Raw genomic sequence first — 24,853 nt, forward strand, 5'->3', positions numbered from 1 at the left:
TGTTTGCCTTCTCTGCCTGTTTCCTGGTCAACTGCCTTAGGGCATTTTGACCTAGCTTGTTGCTAAGAATGGTAACTCTACAGTTAGCTGCTTTTACTAGAATGTTCCACTTGACCCCATCCTACACCTTCGTTTATTCCATCTAGGGCACTAAAGATATACTAAGGGTTACTCACAGATCTGTGGGTTAACTACTCACTATGGCTGTATTCCACTTGCTCAATCAACAAAAAACATCAGGTACTTGTTGGCAGCTGTGTTAAAAGGTTTAATACTCAAATTATACATTAAATATAGTCACATAGGCAGCAGCAGTTTATTAAGTATCAAGCCCGTTGTGTGGGAGGTGGAGTGTCGAAGATTCCAGAGTTAAGTCAGGCCATTAGGTGAGCTGTGACTGCTGTCTCTGCAGTGCACATTAGTAGCAGGACCATCATTCCTTTCCCTCTCTCCCAACAGACTTCCCTGGCAGACCTGTTATGTGAGCCAGAAGCTTAAGAAGTTTATCTGGACCTAAGGCCAAAATGAGTGGCCTTTCTGTTCTGGAAGAAGAGTGATCTCGTTTGACACCTGAACAGGAAGCAGTGCTGAGAATTTAATCTATTTGCACATGAAGGAATTGCAGATGTCAGTGCTGTGCCTTGAACTAAGGACAGAACTGCCTTGTCTGAGTTCCGTGCTTGTCTGGACACACATGGGGAGCTCAGGCGGGTGCTTGACAGGCCACTATCCAGCAGAAACCACATGCACACCCCTCTGACTACTGTTTTTTCTCTTGGTAAAAGGAATCGATGATGTCTTTATACTTCTCCAGAACTGTGAGCCGTTTCAGTTTCATGGTGGGGCCTAAAAGAAAAATTAGAAACGAGTGAGGCCCAGTGACTTGAGAAGGTGTGTGGTAAAGCGCGGCTGCAGTGAGACCCAGAGGTCAGTAGGGGGCCAGAGAAACAGGACAGGCTGCATAACCAGCCTCCAAGATGAGGCAACCTCTGGGTATTGTACCCCTTCAGCCACCCTGTTCCTCAGTGAACCAGGATTGTCCTGCTACTAATGTGCACTGCAGAGACAGCAGTCACAGCTCACCTAATGGCCTGACTTAACTCTGGATTGGTCTGCAACCTATAGAAATCAGAGGGAATGATGGGGTGGGAATGGAAATGGCTCCATTTTTCTTTCCAGTACCTATTAGTGTAACTGTGTTCACTTTCCCTTTGACGCCATCTTAATCTTCCACTGAGCCTCCCTTGAATGAATACACCATCCCTCAAAATACAGGTTCTGGTATGTTTCCAGAACCTCGTAGGTCAAAAATGCTCAAGTCTTTTAACAAAAGGGTATGTTATTCGCACAAACCCCACACATATCCTTCCATATGCTTTAAACATCTCTAGATTGCTTAAAATATCACATAAATGCAGTGTAAATAAAGGTTATAGTGTGATGTGACACACAGAAAAAAATGTCTATACATAATCAAGTTTTAGTGGCCTGTAATCCCATTTACTCAGAAGGCTGAGGCAGGAGGATCACCTGTTCAAGGCCTGCCTGGTCTACAGTGAGTTCAAGGCCAGCATGGATCATTTAGTGAGCCCTTGTCTCAAAAAAGTTTTAAAAAATGGTATATAGCTAAGTAGTACAGCTCTTGTCTGGCATGTCAGAGGCCCTAGAATCAATCCCCAGTACTAGGGGGGAAAAGAGGTGTGCCTATGTGTTCAGTATGCATGATTTTTAAAAAATATTTTGAACTGGTATTAAGTCTGCAGATGGACCTGTGGATGCAACCATCAACTGCAAATGATTGTACCCATCAAACACACACCTTCTCTGTCAGGTGCTTTCAGATTACTCTTCACTCTTGATCTTAGCCAAAAGGCCGAGAAGTGATCAGATTACTCTTTAAAATTATTTTTATTTCATGTGTATGATTGCTTCGCCTGCTGTGTAAGTGCACCCATGTCATGCAATGCCCAGGGAGTCCAGAAGAGGGTGGCAAATCCCCTGGAACTGGAGTTAACCACCATGGGGGTACTGAGAACAAAACCAGGTTCTCTGCAAGAGCAGCCAGTGTTCTTAACCACTGAGCCATTTCTCCAGCTCTGAGATGATTATAGGGCAAGTGGGTCACCATTCAAGGACATGCAAGCAGCCTTTGGGGAGGTCAACTGATCAAGAACTGAACCCTCAGGCCCCACTCAGCCAGTACAGAACCCCAAATACAATTAAAGACACGAGTGGGCAAAGGAGTGTGAACATACCCTGTGGCTCCAGGTGACTGCCACACATCCCATTCTAACCAGTCTCATGGGAGACTCCTAGTCAGAGCACCCAGATAAGCTGCTCTTGATACCTGGCCCACCAAAATTAAGATAGTGTCTATTTATTTATTTGAAAAAGGGTCTCAGGTAGCCCAGGCTTTCCTTAAATTTACTATGTAAGCAGAAGTTGGCCTTAACCTCTTCCTGCCTTCATCTTTTGAGTCCTGGCATGCCCCACCACACCTGACTCCATGTCTATTGTTTAAGCCTCTCCTTTTGGGAGTAGTTTCACAGCAGTAGATAACTGATATATAAATCATGCCTGCATCTCAGTGATAATTCATATAATGGTAGACTGATGGCTTGTGATGGGAGGAGCTTAGTCAGGTGTGGTCCCAGATGGGGTCTTAATGTTCAAAACTTCACCAAATCACGTTTTTTGACCTTTGTTTCTCCCATTTAAAGCAAGGTTGAAAGGGCAGTCCTAGATAGCTTTTGTGCCCAATTTGCCCTCAACTAGAAACATCAAGATTAGGGTCATTTATACACTGCCTAGAAAGGACATTTGTTCAGTTGACCTTGCATCCAATTTGAGCAAATCTGGTTAGATAGTCTCAGCATCTTCAATACAGCTCAACATTACTGCAAAGTGCGGCTGCATTCAACCTTAGTGGCTGAGAGGGAGTCTCACTGAAGACCCATGTCCAGTGCCCAGTGCCATGAGCACCTCTGGATATCACAGCCAGGAATGACTTCTCTGGCCAGCTGAGGTTGCACTACAGGCTTTTCTGGGCCTGGACTGTGGTCCAAATGATTTTGTCCCTTTATTAACCATGTGGCTGACATCACAGATTACAGGGTGGTCTCACCCTAGAACACCAACACCTGCAGGGCCATGGTGTGCTCCTTAAGTGTCCATTGTGATTCCAAGGAGAAAACAGTCTGATAGTCGAGGAAAAACAATGTTTCAAGTTCAAATTAATAAGTTCTGGCACATATGTAATATACCTACGCCTCAGCGTTCAAGCCCCTTATGTGAAATAGCATGTGTTTGCGCATGATCAACACACATCTTCCCATATGCTTTTTAAGTTGTCTCTAGATGACTTCTGATACCTAAGACGATGTAAATTCTGTTTGAAGGATTATACTCTATTATTTAAGGAATACGGACAAGAAAAAAAATTTGCATATGTTGAAGATGGTTGCAATTTTTCCTCTCGGTATTTCTGTTCCAAGGTTGCTGCAGCCAGCAGATTCAGAAGTGACTGCTTATTCTGCAGATTCACTACAACCAGAAGCCTGTGTACCCAGCAGTCGATGTCCTCCCGCAGGAAGAAGGCATGGCTGCCATCCAAACCCTACCTGATGCCTCTGCTGGCACGGCTACCTCCCAGTGGACTCTTCCCTGAAACTGCCATGGCCTCTGCCCTCTCACACGGGCCCAGGAACAGTGAAAAGGAAAACCTACCCAATTCTCCACCCGAAATGGAGAAATCCCGCTCAAGGATGGCCCACTTCTGGATGTGGTAGGGCCGGGCTGCTGCACTGGCATTCACCCTCTGGATCCCTTCATGGATGGCCTGATACACGGCCTCATCCCTCTGCTGCACGATTTCGGACACAGTGCTGGCTCTGCTGCCCACCTTCTGGCAGAACTCCACAGCCTGCTCTGTCAGATTGTCGGTTGGCTCAGATGTTTCTGGGTCCAGGGTGCACTGAAAAGTGAAGAGAACTGATGATTCACCCCTGCTCCACAGGACCAAGCCGTGGTCTGGGAGGAGGTCACAGATTACAAGGGTAGGAATTGCTGTGGACTTGATATCAGAAAGACAGTTCTAGAGTGAGCAGGATACCAATGTTCAGCCCAGAATGGAGAGTCAGCTCAGACTCCTGCCTGGCTGTGATGCAGAGAGCCCAAGTGCTTGCTGTGGATAATTCTGGTGGGTGGCAGCACTTTGTGAACTGGAATGCACGCCACCTGGAAAGGATCATCTTAATACCCCCACTGAGAGAGAAGAATTTCCACCCACGCTCATAGTGAGTGACACCAGGATAAAACTGTGAATGCCCTATATGCCCTGGGCTGTGTGTGGCTTCTGCTGGGCCCAACCACAGACCACCCCTGTGCCACACCTCCAGAGTCAGAACCTCCGACACACCTTCAGGGTTAGCAGCATGGACAGGAACTTCCTCTGGTCCCCAATAAGCATGGCACTGCTGATGATGGGCAACTCTGTCTTCACAGCCTCCTCGATGGGCACTGGGGGCACGTTCTCTCCGCCAGCAGTGATGATTAGTTCTGGGGAGGCAAGGCCAAGCCTTGACTGAACCTCAATCCTGCCTTGGCCAAAGTCAGGGAGGCCTGAGCAGCAGGCACAGTGCAGGAGAGGCCCTCTCAGGAGCCAAGATACAGGCCTGGTTTTCCAAAGTACCTCATACCAGCTGGGGGGCAGTGGCAGCTTCTGAGGACATCTGCTCACCATGTCTCCCATTCTGCATTATCTGAGACCTCTCCTCAGCCAGCTCATCCCTGGTGCCCCCAGTTCTCGCTGATCTCCCACTCTGCCCCTGAATCTGCCTCTGCTTGAGAGTGACCTGTCACTCATACAACACTCATCGTACCCTGATGCACAGGCTTAGCGCCGTATGTACAGTGATTCATTCCATTCTCACAATTAGTCTCTAAAGAAGAGCTCTCTCATCATTTTGCAGAGAGGAAACTAGGCCCAGAGTTCAGCAGCTTGTCCATTGTTATATGGTGGCAAGGAATGGAGCTAAGCTTGAAATCCAGCTCAGTTCTGAGCCTGTGCTCTTGCATCCTCCCTCTCCATTTGATGAGGTGCCTTATTATACTGTGCTATTCCCACTGGGAAGCCCTTTTGCCTTCTTTCTACCTGCCTAGTGCACTGCTTGTTCTTCCAGACCCTGGTCAGTGGTCTGCTTCAAGAAGCCTTCTCCAGCTCTCTCAGCCTCTCTGACCTCTCCCTCCTCTCCCTTCTTGGAGCATCCCTCTACCTACCCACTGTGCCTGTTTCATTCAAATATTTATCAAGCATTTCTGTGGGAAAGGCCAAGATCATTCACATCTTCTGTTCTGGAAGATGATATATTTCCAGGGTAGATGGCAACAACCTCAATAAAATGAAGTTCCTAAAATTTTTCCAGTAGATCCATGCTGGGCATGAGAATAGCCCAAAGTCCTAACTGCCAGAGAAGGAACTGTGTTCCAGGAAAAAGATTCCCATAACTTTTCTTTAGTCAGAGTTAAATCTACATATGCATATTTCCTGACCGTCTATAAATTTTAGCACAGGCAAGGTGGAGAGGCACTGAGTCATCCCCCCACCCCACCCCCGTCCCTCAGTTCTGGCCAAAATTTTAAATAAATTGCTTCTAGGAGCTCACAGTGCAGTGAGGCTGACAGGGTCAGGAAGCACATGGCCTGCAGAAGCAAAGCATGAATAGGGCAGAGCCTAGGACAGAGTAGAAGCACGTAGCCTTTGGAGCTGAGGCAGTAAGTGAAGGGAGGCGACAAGGTGCAGGGTCGATCGAGGCCTCCAGGCCACCCAAAGGACTTGCCCAAAGGCCTCCAGGTCACCCAAGGGACTGGCCTAAGAGCAGGCAGGTGGGAAGCACTGAATGGGTCTGGGTCAAAGTTATAACAACACTCTGGTTGATTGGGATGAAGGGTGTTACAGGGGATGAGCTGGCCATAGAGGAAACCATATAAGAGTTTAAATGATCAGGCCAGGTAGTTTGGTGCATGCCTTTAATCGCAGCACCTGCTGTGTACCTCATTCCTGCCTTTCTCTGCCACTCCCACTCTCCCCAGCACCTTCAGTAAGTGATTAAAAACCCTTAGCAAACTAATATGGAATGGAATTTCCTTAATCTGATAAAGAATACCTGCAAAATATCCACAACAAGAACACTTAGTGGTAAAATACTGAGGACACACTGGAGAAAGAAAGAGAAAAAGCCTGATAAACCAAGTTTGATTTCCCCAGAACCCAAGTCAAAAAACCAGATGCAGAGCTGGGCATGGTGGCGCACGCCTGTAGTCCCAGCACTTGGGAGGCAGAGGCAGGTGGAGCTCTGTGAGTTCAAGGCCAGCCTGGTCTACATAGTGAGTTCCAGGACAGCTGGGGCTACAGGGAGACCCTGCTTCAAAAAGACCAGAAAAAAAGAAAAAAAAAAAAACCCAAAAAACAGATGCAGTGGTGTGCACTTGCAGTCCCAGCCCTCCGGCAGGGAGATGGGAGGTGGAGACAGAGTTGCCCAGAGGCTACCTGGCCAGCAAGCTTGGAGTATGCAGTATGGTAAAACAAGAGAGGCCCCGGCTCAACAGGTGGAGGGTGAAAACAAAAGTTGTCCTCTGACTTCCACACACACACTATGACATGAACATACCTGTGTGTGTGTGCATGCACACACACACACACACACACACACACACACTTAAAAAACATGTTTAAAATATATTGAAGATATTCTCCTGAGTCCAGGAACAAAACAAGGATGGCCTCTCTCACTATTTTTTCTCCTTTTGTGATGCTGAGGATCAAACCCAGGGCACCATGCATGCTAGATAAGTGCTCTATCACAGAGCTCCATCCCCAGCCTGACTATTGCCATTTCTATTCAACATTGTGGAAGGGTAGGTAGGTTTTCCTAACCTGAATGACAAAGAAAAAAAAAAATTCATGGGTTAAGAGTACTTGCAGTTCTTGTAGAGGACCCAGGTTTGGCTCCCAGCACCTACATGTGGCTAACAACTGTCTATAACTCCAGTTACAGAAGTTCCAACACCCTCTCCTGGCCTCGATGAGCACTACATGCACATGGTGCATTTACATACATGCAGACAAAACACTCATACACATAAAATAAAATTAAACAAGTTTTTAAAAAAACTTTAAAACTTTTCATAAAGAATAGAAAGGGAGCTTGGTGTGGTGGCGCACGCCTTTAATCCCAGCACTCGAGAGGCAGAGGCAGGCAGATCTCCGAGTTCAAGGCCAGCCTGGTCTACATAGTGAGTTCCAGGACAGTTGGGGCTACAGGGAGACCCTGTCTCAAAAAGACTCCCCCCAAAAAAAGAGGGGAAAAAAACCATATGCGGATGATATGATTGTGTCTATAGAAATTTCCAAAGAACAAACTTTGCTAGCTCGGTGGTAGAACACTTGTCTGCTATATACAATGCCCTGGTTTCATTCCACAGAATTGCAAAAAAAAAAAAAACCTCAAAACAAGCAAAGAAACAACAAAACCCCCAAACAGCTGGGCATGGTGGCATACACCTGTGATCCCAGCACTCAGAAGGTTCAGGCAGGAGTGCTGTGAGCTTGAGACAAGCTTGGGCTACTTAGCAAGACACTGTTTAAAAACAAATAAACAGAGTGTAGACTGGAATCGAGGCGGTAAGTCTTGCAGCGTGGAGCTGAGAGCCTTGAGTTTTAAAAACTGGCCACGGAGAACAATGAAACCTCAGTGGATTCAAAATCCATTAAAAATTTTGAAACAAAGTGCATACATGGAAGCAAATCAATGGACTCTGGAATATCCTTGGACAATGGTTACAAAATGGATTACCCTGAATTGGGTTTATGTATAATAATTAATAAGAGCTTTCATAAAAGAACCAGATATCACCTCCATCCTGGTACAGATGTAGATTCAGCCAACCTCAGAGAAACATTCATGAACTTGAAATATGGAGTCAGGAATAAAAATGATCTTACCGGTGAAGAAAGTTTGGAATTGTTACACAATGTTTCTAAAGAAGATCACAGCAAGAGGAGCGGCTTTGTCTGTGGAAGTCTAAGCCATGGTGAGGAAGGAAAAAATTTTGGAACAAATGGATCTGTTGACCTGAAAAAATTAACTAGTTTCTTCAGAGGAGATTATTGCCAAACTCTAACTGGAAAACCCAGACTTTTCATCATTCAGGCCTACAGGGGTACAGAGCTAGACTGTGGCATTGAGACAGATGACAGTGGCACTGAGGATGACATGGAGAACTAGAAGATACCTGTGGAGATTGACTTCCTGTACACATACTCCACAGCACTGGGCTACTATTCCTGGAGAAATTAAAAAAAATGGATCCTCATTCATCCAGTCACTTTGTGCTCTGCTGAATGAATATGCACACAGACGAGTTTGTGCACATTCTTACTCGTGTTAACCGGAAGGTAGCAACACAATTTGAGTCCTTTTCTTTTGATTACACTTTTCATGCAAAGAAACAGATTCCATGTATTGTGTCCATGCTCACAAAAGAACTTTATTTCCCTCCCATTTAAAATCTAATCTGACGTTCCAGGTGGTACTTAGAACCATGCCACTGCCCAAGCAATAGAACCGTAATGCAGCTACATCAAACTCAACATAAGGTAGTTGTTGAATTTAATTAGGAACAAATAAATGTTGATAATGGTACAATAATTATGAGAGGAATTTCTAAATTTACTTTTTTTTAATAATTAGCAATATATGATTATACTATGAATTTTCAGGTGATTATGAAGTTAAATGTTGCAGTGATGGATTTTAATGACACTCCCTACGCATATTAAGACTGCATCTAGTTTTTGTTCAACTATAGAAATGATGATATGGAATTATGTGTCTTAAAACCTGGATCCATGGGTGGGGTCAAATGCTTGAACCTTTATTTATTTTTAAAAAATATTTTATTTATTGTTTTTATTTTATGTGTATGAGTGTATTGCCTGCATGTATGTGAGTGCACCATGTTGTGCAATGCCATGGAGGTCAGAAGAGGGCTTTGGATTCCCCTGGAGGGGAACTGGAGTTAAGGACTGTTTGTAGCCACCATGTGGGTGCTGGGACTCAAACCCGGGTCCTCTGCAAGAGAAGTCAGTGCTCTTTGCTGAGCCATCTCTCCAGCCCCATGCTTGAACCTTTATAAGTGACATATGGAAATAATGAGTTGGCTAATTTTTTGGATCATTCATCATAGCTCATGGTTTTGTGATTTTTGTCCCGAGCATGTCTTTGTTGTAAAAAAACCAATTATGAACCAAACGTGGTGGCATACACCTTAAGCCCCAGCACTTGGGAGGCAGAGGCAGGTGAATGAATCTCTGTGAGATCAAGGCCAGCCTGGTCTATATAATGAGTACCAGGCCAGCTGGGGCTACAGGGAGATCTAATTATGTTTTATTATTCAAAAGAAAATAATATTTTATTTGAGAGAAAATATGAGCAAAGTTGCTTGATTCTTTTGAGGCTAGCACACATCAATAAAGAGACCCCAGTACAAGGTGCTAAGATCACCAGTATATGCTTCTTACTTGCCCTTACACAAATCAGATGAGATCTATAGATCAGCAAAATAGCTGAAGGGCTATTATGTAAAAACCTCAAATTGTTGATTAATAGAATGAAATCTTAAAATACCATTTGTAGAGTAGACTCTATAACTGGAGAGAGGATAGTTGGAGCCAGAGCAATGATGTGGCACAGTCATGGGAAAGGACCACAGCTGGTTCTACCTTGTGAATGCTGCTCTGTGTGGATGATGTTCCCAAGGTACAAACACCACGTGAAAAAGGGAACCAGATCAGAGCCTTCTGGAACCAGTGGTGTTGAGTCTCAATGAAGATCCTAGAGCTCCTTGTAGTAAAGCTTGTAAGCATGCTACTTATTTTCTGTTGAAGTTTACAATTCAAGGTAAACAGTGATGATACTTGTAGTGTCACCAGAAAATGAAGGACCGTGGCACACAGGACTTGGGAAGCATCCAGTCACAGCTCCTCCAGCGCACCTGGGGAAGCTGCAGGGATGCTCATCCCACCAGGGAGGCCAGACTCCAGACTTCTTGATACCTGGAGGTACTGAGCCACTGCTGACTGCCCTGGTGTATCCAGCATTTGCACATAAGCTTCCTTTTTGCTCAAAGAAAGGAACTCACATTTAAACAGGTTTCCACTGGATCTACTAATTCTTTCTAAGTAAATGTAGCGTGTGATAGTATTTTAAGGTGTATTCCAATGTGACAGTTTTATAAAAATTTGTTATCTTGCATTTTTACTTCGAAACATTAAATTTGAATTTAAAACCATCAAAAAAAAAAACCCCAAACAAAAACAAAAACAAAAACAAAAAACAAATCAACAACTGGGGCTGGAGAAATTGCTCAGTGTTTAAGAGCATTGGTTGCTCTTGGAGAGGCCCCAGATTCGGTTTCTAGCACCCACATCTTGGCTGATGTCTGTTAACTCCAGTTCCAGGGGATCCAGTGCCCTCTTCTGGCCTCTGTGGGTATTTCATTCAAGTGGTGCACCTATATACCTGCAGACCAAAACACTCATACACATAAAAAATAAAAATGGCTGGGCATGGTGGCGCAGGCCTTTAATCCCAGCACTAGGGAAGCAGAGGCAGGCGGATCTCTATGAGTTCAAGGCCAGCTGGTCTATATGGTGAGTTCCAGGACAGCTGGGGCTACAGGGAGACTCTGACTCAAAAAGACCAAAAAAATTAAATTAAAAAAAATAAAAATAAAAATGAAGAACCCCAACAAACAAATATACAAAACAAAACCCAAAATCCAAGAAGATCGCAAATCAAGGACTATGTCATTCGAAGCAGGGCTTGATGACATTTGCAATCCAGCTGCTTGGAAAGGCTGAGGCAGAAGGATTGAAAGTTCATGGCTAGCCTGGGCAATGTAGCAAGAGTATCTCCAAAAAATTAAATAGATATGAGATATAGCCCAGTGATAGACTGCTTGCCTGGCATGCTCAAGGATTTATGCTCTATCCCTAGAACAACCACAAAAGTCATTTGATCCAAGTCCAATCTATAAAAAAAAAAACTAATTGCATTCTATATCCCAGCAACAAATAGTAAACAAAAAAGTTTTTTTTGATCTTTTTTGAGACAGGGTCTCCCTGTAGCCCCAGCAGGCCTGGGACAGGCTGGCCTTAGATCTGCCTGCCTCTGTCTCTCAAGTGTTGGGATGAAAGGCATGTGCCACCACACCAGGCTTAGAAAACAAAAATTTAAATGATAATATTTACTATAGCATACAAATAAAGTTCTTGGGGGTAAATATAAGGAAAGAGGTGCAAAAAAAATCACCATGTTGAAAACTTGAATGCACAGTCAAGAGAAATTAAAGAAACCCAAGTAAATGGAGGGACAGATATATCATCTTTAGAGATTGGCAGACTCAATTCTGAAAGATGTTTGACCTTACCAAATCAATGAGTAAATTCAATGAAATGAAAATCGAAATTGAAGTCAATGTTTTGAGTACATCGACATAATGATTCCAAAAATTCAAATGGAAATTCAATGGCAGGAATAGCCAAGGTCACTTTGGAGCTGAAGAAGAGGGCTGCAGAACTTACAGAACCAGACTCCAGCCACATCATAAAGCCACAGAAATGAAGACACTGGGAGACTGGTACAAGGATGGGTAAACAGAACAGAACAGAGTCCCAGGGCCAACGTCTCATAGACAGTCGCTTACTTCATAAATGAAAAAGGTGGTGCTGCAGGACAATGGGGAAAGGAGGTCTTCTCTGTGAATGATAATGGTCCAATTGTATATGTTCTTGGAGAAAAGGTATCTGAATTCTTACCTTCCACCACACTATCTAAAAGTAGAACCAGGCTATCCTAGAGTAGGGATGCAGGTCCCCTCACTTGCCGTCACAAAATTGAACACTAGGTGGTGCAAACGTGTACAGTGCGCCACAGTAACTACCTGCTGCTTCAGAGCCAGGCTTTTACTTGCCAGGACTCACTGACTTGAGCAAGTCCAAACTGACCCATCCCTGAAGGGTTGGAGCCTCCATCAGTTGGAGCTTGGCTTCAACTGCACATTGCCTGTACAATATCTAGAAAGTCACCAAGCTTGGTGCAAGATTGCCACCTGGGGGATGTGTGTTTCACACTCACACTAACAAGACAAGCAAAATACCTTTCCATGGAGGAGTCCCCAGTTTACTTTCATGCTTTATTTTAAAATTCATGTCCACTCTGCTTTACTCTATCACATCCATATTTCTATATAAAAATACATAATGCTGGAGTTGGAGAGATGGGTCAGTGGTTAGACCACTGGTTGCTCTTGCAGAGGACCCAGGTTCAATTCCCAGCATCCACATGGCAGCTAGCAATTTCTGTTACTTCAGTTCCAGAGGATCTGATGCCCTCTTCTGGTCCCCATTCGGCATTGCACGAACATGCTGCACTTACATACGTGTAGGCAAAACACTCATACACAGAGAATACAATTTAAAAGAGAATTTTGAAAGTATATAATGCTTATGCCTTCAAATCATTTGGAAAGTCTTGCCTGTTGCTTCTGTAGGGGATGTAAATCCCAGCGCCCCCATTTACTAGCTGGGTGACCTTGAACTAGTTACACAGCCTGTCTACAGAGCCTTGTTAATTTGCAGCAGTGACAGTACCTGGTCCAGAGGAGAGCAGAGTGATGTTGATGGGGCATGAAGTGCTCAGTGAAGGCTCAGGATTGGCAGTGGGTGAAAACAGTGCTGACAGCGGGCTTCCTCCTGTACCTACTGCAGCCTCCAATCCCCATCTGCCCCTGGGCAGGGGTGCTCACCTTTGAGTCGCCCGGTGATGTAGAGGAAGCCGTCGGCATCCAGGTGACCCATGTCACCTGTGTGCAGCCAGCCTTCAGAGTCAATGGCCTCATGTGTTTTGTCTTCCATGTTCAGATAGCCCATGAAGATGGTGCGGCCCCACAGGCAGATCTCACCGATGCCCTCTGCATCCTGGTTCACCAGCTTCACTCGGCAGCCCGGTATCACCTTGCCAGAGCTGGGGATGGGGAAGGGGTAAGGGTCGGAGAGAGTCCTGAATCAGCCCTAGCCCTAGCTGGGGAGCCCCAGAGTCCCTAACCTCTCAGTCTTCACTGATGGCAGGGGTCCCCTCCCAGGGTTTTCGAAAAAGATTTATTTTAATTATATTGTGTGAGTGTGGGGGGTATATGCATGGGCAGATGCCTGTGGAGTCCAGAAGAAGATGTTGAAGCTTCTAGAGTTAGAGTTACAGGTGGCTCTGAACTGCCTGATTGGGTGCTGTGCATTGAACTTGGGTCCTCTGCAAGAGCAATGCATAGTCTTAACTGCTGAGCCATCTCTTCAGCCTGTCCCTTTCAAGGTCTTTGTATTATTATTATTTTGGTATGTGCATGTTCATGTGTGTACAAATGTGTGCTTTTGTGTGTGTGTGTGTGTGTGTGTGTGTAGGTCAGAGGTCAATGTCAGGTGTCTTCCTCTGTCACTCTCCACCTTGTTTTGAGACAGGGTCTCTTACTCAATCTGGAGCTCATCAATTAAGCAAGAGCAGCTGGGCAGCATGTTCCAGGGACCTTCCTGTCTCTACCTCCCCAGTGCTGGGATTACAGGTACCAACACCTGGCTCTTTTTGAGGCAGGGTCTCACTATGTAGTACTGGCTGGCCCAGAACTCACTTTGTAGACCAGGCTGGCCGCAAACTCACGGAGATCTACCTACCTCTGCCTCATATCTGACTTTTTGCTTGGGTTCTCATGCTTGTGTGGCAAACACTTTACCAACCAAGCCATCTTCCCAACCCAGCGTTGTGTTTTATTAAGGAGTTTAAAGGTGTAGGGCCATATAAAGGGTTTTCACTGAATGAATAAATGAATGAATGACCAAAATGCTATCAGTAGAACTTGGAGTCCTGTCATACCAGACATGGATGGAGGTGCCAAAGCACAACAGACCACCTCTTAAATCACTTGCCAGAACTGACTGTCCTTCCTGTCCCTCAATCCAACCCCAATGGAAGCCTGTCTGTCATCTCTCCTGGGACACAATCTAGCACACTGCACCCCACTGGAGGAAAAGGAAGAAGGACGTTCCTCCACCAGGGAGTACTGTTCATGTGGGTGTGGGTAGCTAAGCTGTCCTTAGCCACAGACCACATATCATGGTGGTGGCACTCACCCTCTGGATGGCAGAGGACAAGCAAGGGGTTTCCTTGAGTATGGCACTGTTGACACTTGGGGTTTGGCAGCCCCGGGCCAGGCCTCCAGTGTGGAAGGAGGAACAAGAGGAGAAAGAGGAGCAGGTCCCCAGGGCACTCAGCAGGTGGGTCCTGAAGGGTGTCAGTAAGGACATCTGGGCATGTGATGTGTCCCAGCCTCAGGTCTCACCTATACAGCCGGTAGTTGTAGGGGCTGGACATGAAGTGGGGGCCTGTGGTCTCACTGAGGCCATAGCCTGCATACAAGCGGATGTTGAGGCCCAGGAAGAAGCGCTGTGTCTCTGCAGTCAAGGGGGCAGCCCCGTAGAAATTCTTCTGACACTTGGCAAAGCCCAGAGCCTGACGGACCCTGGCTAGTACCAGGTAATCTGCCAGTCTACCCATGAAGGGCTTCAAGTCACTGTGGGGGGAAGGAAAAATGATCGGTGGAAGAAAGGAATACACTTATACAAAGGAGTCCACATTCTGTGGGCACATACTGGCACAGCTATTCAGGTTTTCTGTTTTAATGAATTGGTGTCAATGATGAACCCTTTGTTAAATATTTTGAATATTGGCCTTGTATACAACATACATGCAAATATAGGAAGGAGTGCCCCTGATTACATGCAAATATATCAGGAATTTAGACAAACTCAGTTATACATAGATTCATAGGTGACAACACAGAGGCATTCGTTTGCATACATGATGGTATACATGTGCAAAGATATGATGTGTATATATGTGGACACATATATGCATTGTATGATCCTATTTAAAGATCACAAATGCTTTGTTCATGATCTTTTCCCTCCCTCTCTCCCTCCTTTCCTCCCTCCCTTCCTTCCTTCTTTCCTTTGAAGTTCTGTGGATGAAACCCAGGGTGTTGCACATGCTAGGTAAGCACTCCATACTGAGTTATAGCTATGGCCCCTTTTTTTAAAATTTTAAAATATTTTCCTTTTGAGACAGTCTCACTAATTTACTCAGGCCTTGAACTCTTGATTCTCCTGCCTCAGACTCCTGAGTGCTGGATTACAGACCTACACCAGCCCCTGCTACATAGTCACCTTTAATTTTTAAAAAATAAAAATTTATGTGTATAAGTGTTTTGCCTGCTTGCAATAGCACCCACATGATGCAATGCCCATGGTGGCCAGAGGAGGGCATAGGAGCCCCTGAAACTGGAGTTACAGTTGCTAGCTACCACGTGAGTGCTGAGTACCTGGGTCCTCTGTAAGAGCAGGCAGTGCTCTTAACCACCGAGCCATCTTTCCAGCCCCTGCATATTCACCTCTAGTGTGTGTAAATGAAGCTGTAGCTCACGGATTGTATCCGCATTTCTCACGAAACTGACACTATTTCATAGATGCACTTACGATGGAAACTCTTCTCCCTCCATCCCTCCCCATCCCTCTCTCTTTCCTGTATTGGGACCTAAACCCAGGGCTTTGTGCTTGTTAAGTAAGCATTCTAACACTGAGCTAGATCCTCAAGCCAAAAGTATTTGTATGTTGAGATGAGGCCAGATTTCTACTATGGCTGCACAAGCAACATCGGGTAGGACTTTAAAAAGTAATCAAGATCCAGGAATAATGGTACACACCTGTAATCCCAACACTTGGAGGGCTGAGGAAGGAAAATTGCACAGTTTAGGCTAGCCTGAGCTACATACTGAGACTCTTATCTCAAAAACCTAAACGAATAGTAGTGAGAAAAATAAGCAATCATAAGGGGTGTGGGAGAGATGTGAGTAGTCACATAGGCTGCTGGGAAACTAGAGTGGTTGAGCTGAGTCACTGCAGCCGCTTCTGTAGTTACCTACTGAGTGCAGGAGATGGCAGGGAGACTGGTAAGGACTATCTCCCCCTAGGGAGTAAATTCTTCAGAAGCAAGACAGTCCTCCTAGCCAGAGCCCAAAGGTGCCAACTGTCCCCGCAGGGTCAGTTGACGTGTAAACCTTGTCACTGACTGATGCACAGGGGGATCCTCAAACAAGTCCTCTGGAACCAGGACAGCCTGTGAAATCCTTGGTTGTTACTGTGCTGTGAGCCAGCCCTGCTGCCTCTCTGGTCCCCTGCCCTCCATCTTACTTGCTAGGGCAGGTGAGGTTCTGCTCCAAGGTCACTGACATGGCCCACAGCAGCATCTTGCGCCGGATGAAGCCAGACTGAGCTGCCACCTCCTGGATCCGCTCCATGATCTTCTCCCACACACGAGGTACCCCCATGTGGGATGTGGGCTCCACCTCCCGAAGTGTGTTCACCAGGCTCCCCTGCTCAAGGCCAGAGAGAAGCAGAGGTCTTGCAGGGCCTGTAGACATAGGTCTCACAGCATAGATAATGCATGCAGATGCTCCTGCAGAGGCACACATACTTGTACATACTGTGGTACATATTGCTGGCCGTGGCTCAACAGCTGTACTCCCACTATTTGCTAACAGAACTTTGGTGTCATTTGCTGACCATTGTGGTCTGATGCTTGAGAAGTACATTGGTTTCCTCATTTGTCTAACTCAAACACAATAACCTCATTCGACCAGGGGTAGTGGTGGAGGCTTGTAATTTGAGCACTTGGGAGGTTGAGAAAGGAGGATGATGAGTTCAAGGCCCAGGTTGGGCACATAGCAAGTCCAAAGCCAGCCTGAACTAAGTAGTGAGACAAAGTATAACAAAAATAACAATAACAACAAGAACAAAAATAAGACCTCTGGGATGGCTCCGAGTGAAGTTGCCTACTGCTGAGCCTGATGACAAGAGTTTCATTCTCAGAACCAACATGGTGGAAAGACACAGTTGACTTCTGCAAGTTGTGATCTGCCCTCCACACCACTTGTGATGGATACATACACACACACACACACACACACACGCACACACACACACACACACACACACACACACACAGAGTAACAGAAAATTAATTAAAACTAAAACAAAGGGCCCAGAAGATGGCTCAGTTAGTGAACTGCCTTTCATGAAAGCATGAGAATCTGAGCTCAACACTCACGTTAAAAGACAGACACAGTTCATGTGCCTGTAACCCCAGGGTCGGTGGGGGATAGATCCCAGGGGCTCAATGGCTGGCCAGTTTAGCCAAAACAGAGATCTCCAGGTTCAGTAAAAGAATGACTGCAGAGATGCTCAGCAGTTAAGACTGCTTGTTGCTCTTCCTGAAGATCCAAGTTCAAGACCCAGAATCCACAGCTGGCTCACAATTTCCTATAACTCTGGCTCCCAGGGATCTGATGCCCTCTTCTGGGCTCAGAGGGCACTCACATGCATCACACACACACACACACACACACACACACACACACACACACACACACACACAATCACACCACCACCACCACCACCACCACCAGTCAAACAAACACATGCTAATCCCACTTCCTCAGGAGTGTTTGCTTTAGGAATAGACATTTGACATGGCTCAGGTCACTGAGATGATGAGTCAGGAAAGCCTGTGAGGGGGTTTCTGGGAACTTTTCTTTATGGTCAAAAGAAAGACGCAAAGAATAGGTATAGTTTCTGAGACCGGAGTGCAGGAAGCCGTGAATACCCTGTGACCATCTTGTGGTGATCCTCTGAAGAAGCCCCAGCTTGATTGTGCTTTAGACCTGAGGAACTAGTTTAACACAACTTATACAATATCATGTTTCCCTATTTATTTGGTCTTTTGAGTCAGGCTGTTCCATCAGCTGCTGAGAAAATTCTGACTGACAAATGCATGGGGAGCCAGCAGCCCAGGTATGCACACATAGGGCCCACAGATGTGAGCATGCACCTGTGTATGCTCTTGCGCATACACTGGACACTCACTTGGCAGGAAGGCAGACTGACCTTTAGAGCATCGGGATCTGCAAAGCAGACTTGGGCCCCCCACTGGATGCCTGTCCACAGGTCATAGATCTGGGCTGCAATGTGGCTGAGGGGCAGATAGCTGACCACTACCTCCTGCTGAACTTCAGCTGGCTGGATGTCCCCAGCCTGGCTGCCATGCCGTGCTGTCCACGTGATCTGAGGGGAAAGAAGATGGGCCCCAGAAGTGTCCACAGCTAGTCCTGGCAGTGCTTACAACTGAGGCCATCTTGGGACTTGTGCTACTTTTTTGGCGATTCCTAGAGTAGGTGCCCTCTTAGGCCTTTCTACTGGCCCTGAAAACCCCTAGGGACATGCCTCCCCTCTGTTCTCCTCCCTCTCCCCTCTGTTGGGCTCAGTCTGGACCACAAATGGGTGGTCTCTCCTGCTTATCCCAGCTCCTTAAGCTAACTGGTCAGAGGGACTTCCTCAGGGGCTGTTGAAGCAGGACCCCAATCTAGATCCACCTCCAGCCCGCCCCACCCATCTAGGCATCTGTCCTACATTATCTTGACTCAGCATCACGCCCTTGGGGTTCCCAGTGGTGCCTGATGTGTAGACCAGCACGCAGCACTGGTTGGGCTGCTGGGCCTCAATGATGGCATCCAGAGTCTTCTCAGGTATTTCATGCCCCAGTTCCATGAGTTCTTCCATCTGTGGCCAGGTGGGGTAGAGTAGCCAGTCTAGGTCAGCTGGGTGGACATAGACAGCCCCACCTATCGCCCAGGGTCCACTCTTCATACCGTGTACACATTGGCCATCTTCTCTGGAGGGGGTTCTTGGAATATTACCACTGCCTTCAGATGTGGCAAGTCTTTCCATATCTGCATTGATGGGAACACAAATTGGGTTTCAGCAAGAGATGGTCACATCTTGAAAAGAACCCCATCTGCCTGTGTTAGTCTGTGGCAAAGGTTTCTGTGTCTCCCATTTCTGACCTTTGACCCCAGTGGGACAATTGCCACCCTTTGTCCATAGGTTTCTACTATGGATGTAGTGATGATGGGGACCTGGGGCCTGATTAAATAATGATCCAGCAGTACAATAGAGCATTAGGTTAGTGCAGGTGACAGAGGGACAGAAGAGAGAGAGAGAGAGAGAGAGAGAGAGAGCGAGCAAGTGAGCTAGGGAGCACTCTAAATGCCAAAATAGAGTGGTTCCTAGGATATATTACTAAGCAACAAAAAACATGCTTATAGCATGCATATCACATGTTATCTTTACAGGAGAAAGGGATACATGTTAATATATGGATATGGATATGGATATGGATAAAGCAAGCAGGCATTTGTTCATATTTGTCACAAGGAACTCTGGAAGTTTAAACCAAAAACTCATCACATTGAGTATCTATGGGCAGAAAGAGGAAGTGGGTGGCAGAAAGTCTTGGAGTATAACATCATTTATTTAACAAATAAATAGATATGAAAAAGAGAAAAGATGATTTGCTGGCACTTGAGAACAATCTGAAAGAAGTGAAGACAACAGCCAAGTGTGGCGGCACAGGCAAGCTGAAATCTCCGCACTGGGGAAGCTGAAATCTCCGCACTGGGGAAGCTGAAATCTCCGCACTGGGGAAGCTGAAATCTCCGCACTGGGGAAGCTGAAATCTCCGCACTGGGGAAGCTGAGGCAGCAGGAGCCCAAAGCCAGCCTGGGCTATGTAATGATACCCCAATCCAAACAAAATGAAACAAACAAACCCCAGAAAAATCCCCCAAGCAAATACAAAGGAAGACTACAGGTCAAGTTGGTGACATAATCACACACACACACACACATGCACACATGTGCACACACACATACATGCACAATTACATCAAAGGATATATATATATATTTATGTATATATATTTAAATATCGAGAGAAGGTCTCACTATGTAGGTCTGGAATTCACTATGTAGAGCAGGCTGGCCTTGAATTCACAGAGATCCATGTGCCTGTCTCTGTCTCCCAAGCACAGAGATTGAAAGCATAGGCCACCATACTGGGCTTTTCAAGAGATTTTATACCAACACATTTTAATTCTTCTTTCTTCCAGAAAGAGAAAGCAGGAATTCTAGACTTCATTTTCAGTCTTTGTGCCTGTGTGTTCATAGTGCCATGTCCTGCTTTTATGTGGATTTGGGGGGATTCTACTCAAGTCCTCATACTGAACAGCAAGCACTTTATTGACTGAGTCATTCCCTTGAAACGTTTATTTATTTTTCTTTTTTAAAAATCTATTTATAGGCCAGCCGTGGTGGCGCATGCCTTTAATCCCAGCACTCAGGAGGCAGAAGCAGGCGGATGTCTGTGAGTTCGAGGCCAGCCTGGTCTACATAGAGAGTTCCAGGCCAGCTGGGGCTACAGGGAGACCCTGTTTCAAAAAGATAAAAAAAAAAATCTATTTATAAAATTAAAAAAAATTTTTTTTGGTGAGTGAGGAAGATGGGGAAGAGAGAGTAAAAAGTGGGAGAGAGAGAAAGATGGAGAGAGGAAGGGGGAAAGAGAGGAAGCGAGAGAATACAGGATGTAGTTCTTACTGAGCTGACGTGAGAAAGAGGTGAGTCAGAACAGTCAGGGCAGTGCTGATGAATGGGTCAGAATATCTGAGAGGAGAGACTACATGGAGGAAGACTTCCAGACATCCTCTTAGGGCTCATTGACTCACTGGCTGAGGATCCATCCAGACAGGCATAGGGTGAAAGCTCATGAAACCAGAAGGAGAGCAAGGGCCGTGCTAGAAGACACAGGCCTCCCGTGAGGTACCTTGCAGGGCATGAAGCAGAGACTCAGAGGGCCGTGTCTGTTGGACACTAAATTAGCTTCAGACAAAGACTATCTAGACCTGCCCTAAAAAGTCTAAAACACAAGCCTCAAAATGAAATTCAGTGAAGAAAAAATGATCTCTAAGACAATATAAAGAAATTAAACATTTATATGATTAAAATCTGTCAAAGTAGTAAAGTTTTTAATTTATTTTTACTTTATATGAGTAATTTTGTATATGAGCATTTTTGCCTGCATGTATATAAGTATACCACATACATGCAATGCTCACAGAGATCAGAGAAGATGTCAGATCTCCTGGAGCTGGAATTATGGATAGTTAACTGTCATGTGAGTGCTGGGAACTGAACCCAGGTCCTGTGCAAGTGCAGCCAGGGCTTTTAACCACTGAGCCATCTCTCCAACCCTGGAGGGGCATTTCTTAATGATAAAGGGCTAATTCATTCAGGAAGTGACAATCTAAATATTTATAAATATTATAAAGTACATGAAGCAAAAACGAATACAACTGAGAAGAAAAATAGACCTATAATAATAATTAGAGATTTCAGCATTCCTTTTTTGGCGCTCTCTCTCTCTCTCTCTCTCTCTCTCTCTCTCTCTCTCTCTGTATGTGTGTGCTGGCATCGAACGCAGGGCCTCATATATGCTGAGTGCTTGTTCTACCACTGAGCTATACTCCTAGCTCTTTCTCAGTATTTGATAGAACAAGCAGAGAGAAAATCCATAGTGATAGCCAACCAACTGGACAGAATTAGCGTTTATAGAAGATTCGACCCAGTAAGTTCAGAATATACACTCTTTCAAACCGTATATGGAACACTTGCCCAAGTTTGCTTATCTACTCCACCCGTCCTGGCATTTCAGATTCCAAAGAATCGCAGGTTACAAGGTTAAGTTCTAAGGGAAAATTCTAGTGGATAAATTAATGAATCAACATTCACTTCTAGAAAAAGAACTAATTCAGTCCAAGAGAACCAGTGGATTACTAGGAATGTTCCCAAGGAAAGAGCAGGTAGTCACTACCTGGGTCCAGTTGAGTCTCAGCATCTCAAAATGTGGCAGACTAGACATCATGCACAAGATGAAGTACACAGTACCACCTAATTGGGTGTGCTTGCCAATAAAAGTCTTATCCAAAATGCATCCAGCCTTCAGATCAACAGGAAACAGAGGCCAGTGGAACAAGTTAAACTGCAGACAGGCAGACAGCCCTGGGAGAGGAAGCAGTCATACACATCTCAAACCTTGCACAAGACAGCTGACCTAGTTTCTCTAGCATGTCTGTAGCAGAGGTTCTCACCCTTCAGCAGGCATCAGCACCACTCAACTGCTGTTAGCCCAGGCTGTGGGGGCCAGGGACACCTCGAGTTTCTCAAAATGTGCATTTCTAGTAAGCTCCCAGGGAGGGCCCACATTGCTCTGTGGTATGGGAAACAAAAGGCAAGACTTTATTCTAAATTTTGTTTATATATTTGTTTTAATTTAATGTACCTCTGAGGCCATTGGATTCTTTTTAAAGTTACATTTATTTATTTATAGCTGTCTATATGTGCATGTCTGTGTATGTGTGCACATGACATGCCCCCCTATCGTGTGTGTGTGTGGTGTGTGTGTGTGTATAGAACAGCTTGCCAAAATTGGTACTTTCCTTCCACTATGTGGGTTTGGGAGAACTCAGGTGGGCAGGCTTGGCAGCAAATGTCTTCACCTGCTAAACCATCCTGGCAACCCTCTATATTTTGTTCTGTTTTGAGATAGGATCTCATGTATTGGCTGGTCTCTAACTTTCTATAGCGTGAGTGCATGATCTTGAACCTTTTTTTTTTTTGGCATTTTTAAGACAAGGTCTCCCTGTAGCCCCAGCTGACCTGGAATTCACTATGTAGACCAGGCTAGCCTTGAACTCACAGAGATCCGCCTGCCTCTGCCTCCCAAGTGCTGGGACTAAAGGTGTGTACCACCACGCTCGGCATGATCTTGAACTTCTAATCCTTCTGTTTCCACCTCCTGTGCACTGGGACGCACACCACCATGCTCAGTTTACATGATGCTAGGGGTTGAACCAAGGCTTCCTGCAAGCATTTGACCAACTGAGCTACATCTCCAGCCCTTGCTAACAATGATTATATAAAAAATATTTTGCATCTTTTAAGGATACATAATGAAGGATCTGGGGAATGAAATAATATGATGTCAGATTTATTTGCCTTTTAAAATATAGCAAAAAGATAAAGAAGCAGGAGTGGTAAGAGCTCACTGACAAGTATTAAATCTCATGAGATATGGGATTCTTCTCTATTTTTATCCAAGTAGTTTAAAAAACTTGTGATTTATTTATCTTTATGTTATATGTATATGTAACACATATGTAAGTACATTCGTGCATGTAGTGCCTTCAGAGGCCAGAAAAGGGTGTTGGATGCTCTGAAACTAGAGTTTTTGGATGGTTGTTAGCTGCCATGTGGGTGCTGGGAACTCAACCTGGGTCTTCTACAAGAGCAGCCAGTGCTTTAACTGCCTAGCCATCTCTCTAGCCCCCATTGGAAAAGTTTTATAATATAAATTGTGTTTCAAATCTAAGGCAGTCATTTCACTGAGGCCCTGGTTCTAGAATCCAGTTTCTTCAGTTTAAAGTGGGGGTGTTTTGTCTCTCTGAGGAGTGTGGAAGAATTTTAAGCCCTCCAGCTCTCCTTACCCAGGATCTAGGCCTTCCCCACATGGGATCCAGATACGAGGGTGAATGTTAAAGAATGTGTGGTTCCCTGAGAGGGCCGAGGAGAGGGCATACCATTGGGTTCAGTACTTGCCAAGTTGTGTGTGTATATGTGTGCATGTGTGTGTGTCTATGAGCATGTACACGTGTATGTCTTTCCTCAATCACGCCCCACTTTTATTTTTTGAGATGACGCGTCTTTGGGAATCCAAAGCTCACCAGTTTGACTAGACCAGCTGTCAATGAGCTTTAAGGATCCACCTATCTCCATTCCCACAACACTCTAAATCACAGGCTCTTGATACAATGCTTGGCTTATTACATGGGTGCTAAGGATCCGAACTCAGGTCCTCATGCTTGTATGGCACTTTATGGACTGAGCCATCTCCCCAGACCAGGCAGGTAGGTTCTTAAACCACCAAGGCTTTCTTTGGGTGTGGTGACCCATGCCTTTAATGATAGAATAAGTGAACCCCAGAAAAACCACAAGCTTCATTAAAGGAAACCATAAAGGCATAAAAGCCATCAGAGTGGCTGGAAGGCTCTAAATTGTAAAAGTACAAAGTTTCCCCAGTGACCTAACAGCTATAGATTAAAGACCTGGCTCTGCTCATCCCTGATCAGTTGGTCACTCCCAAGCCTGAGAGGAAATGTTTGTGGAGCCCACCTGTCTCCTCTAAGGCCCTAGATAACATTCCTGCCAGTTCCTGGGTAAATAATCTTGAGAAGGAGACCTTTAAGCCCAGGCACTAACTCGACTTCCCACTAAGTGTAGTTGTGTCCCACAATGCCGGTATAACCCCCCCCCCGCCCTGGTTTCTTTGTTTAGTTGTACATGCTTGGTTCCTGCGACAGCCTCTACCTCTCACTGTATCTTCTTTGAATAAAGGAAGATATATTCCTTGCCTGTTGCAGGTCTGGCTCTGGTTTCTTGTCTCCTACTCCTCTATCTTTCCTATTTTCCAACGATCTAACATTTAATCCTAGCAGAGGGCAGAGGCAGGTGGATCTCTGTGAATCTGAGGCCAGCCAGGTCTACACAGTGAGTTCCAGGACAGTCAGGACTACAAAGTGAGACCCTGTCTCAACAAACAAACAAACAAACAAACAAACAAACCATCAAGGCCTCAGGTCAAAGTGGGCCTAGGGGAGCCTGGCTCTGCTTTGGGCTAGGCTGTGATAAGTAAGGAAATGATCCAATGACCTAGGTGCATCTGAGGCCACTCTCTGAGTACTTCTGG

General features: G+C 45.4%; 2 protein-coding genes across 3 annotated transcripts in view; one reads left to right on the forward strand and one right to left on the reverse strand.

Moving 5' to 3' along the window:
* Nucleotides 1–251: 251 nt before the first annotated feature.
* Nucleotides 252–24,853, reverse strand: part of Acsbg1 (acyl-CoA synthetase bubblegum family member 1) — a 59,697-nt gene continuing 35,095 nt past the window's right edge. For both annotated transcript variants that reach the window (XM_008823400.1, XM_008823399.1), the window contains 9 exons: nt 18,868–18,948; nt 18,629–18,778; nt 18,107–18,283; nt 16,355–16,536; nt 14,449–14,679; nt 12,868–13,085; nt 4,418–4,557; nt 3,727–3,973; nt 252–846 (listed from right to left, as the gene is read on the reverse strand). In XM_008823400.1, coding sequence (XP_008821622.1) covers nt 761–846; nt 3,727–3,973; nt 4,418–4,557; nt 12,868–13,085; nt 14,449–14,679; nt 16,355–16,536; nt 18,107–18,283; nt 18,629–18,778; nt 18,868–18,948 — 1,512 coding nt within the window. In that variant the 3' untranslated portion in view covers nt 252–760. The remainder of the gene's footprint in view (nt 847–3,726; nt 3,974–4,417; nt 4,558–12,867; nt 13,086–14,448; nt 14,680–16,354; nt 16,537–18,106; nt 18,284–18,628; nt 18,779–18,867; nt 18,949–24,853) is intronic.
* LOC103726047 (caspase-3-like) lies at nt 7,728–8,401 on the forward strand. The gene is made up of 2 exons (XM_029558831.1): nt 7,728–8,211; nt 8,337–8,401. The coding sequence occupies exons 1-2, from the start codon at nt 7,809–7,811 to the stop codon at nt 8,399–8,401; spliced, it is 468 nt and encodes a 155-aa protein (XP_029414691.1). The 5' UTR covers nt 7,728–7,808.

Source organism: Nannospalax galili, unplaced genomic scaffold (genome assembly GCF_000622305.1).
Source record: "Nannospalax galili isolate Female #2095 unplaced genomic scaffold, S.galili_v1.0 scaffold28, whole genome shotgun sequence".
In the NCBI taxonomy this organism is placed as follows: Eukaryota; Metazoa; Chordata; class Mammalia; order Rodentia; family Spalacidae; genus Nannospalax; species Nannospalax galili.

Bases quoted from the DNA above. Each gene is read 5' to 3' on its own strand.
- LOC103726047 (XM_029558831.1), top strand. From the start codon at position 7,809: ATGGACTCTGGAATATCCTTGGACAATGGTTACAAAATGGATTACCCT. The intron at 8,212-8,336 runs CCTACAGGGGTA...ACAGCACTGGGC, and splicing joins CAGACTTTTCATCATTCAGG to TACTATTCCTGGAGAAATTA.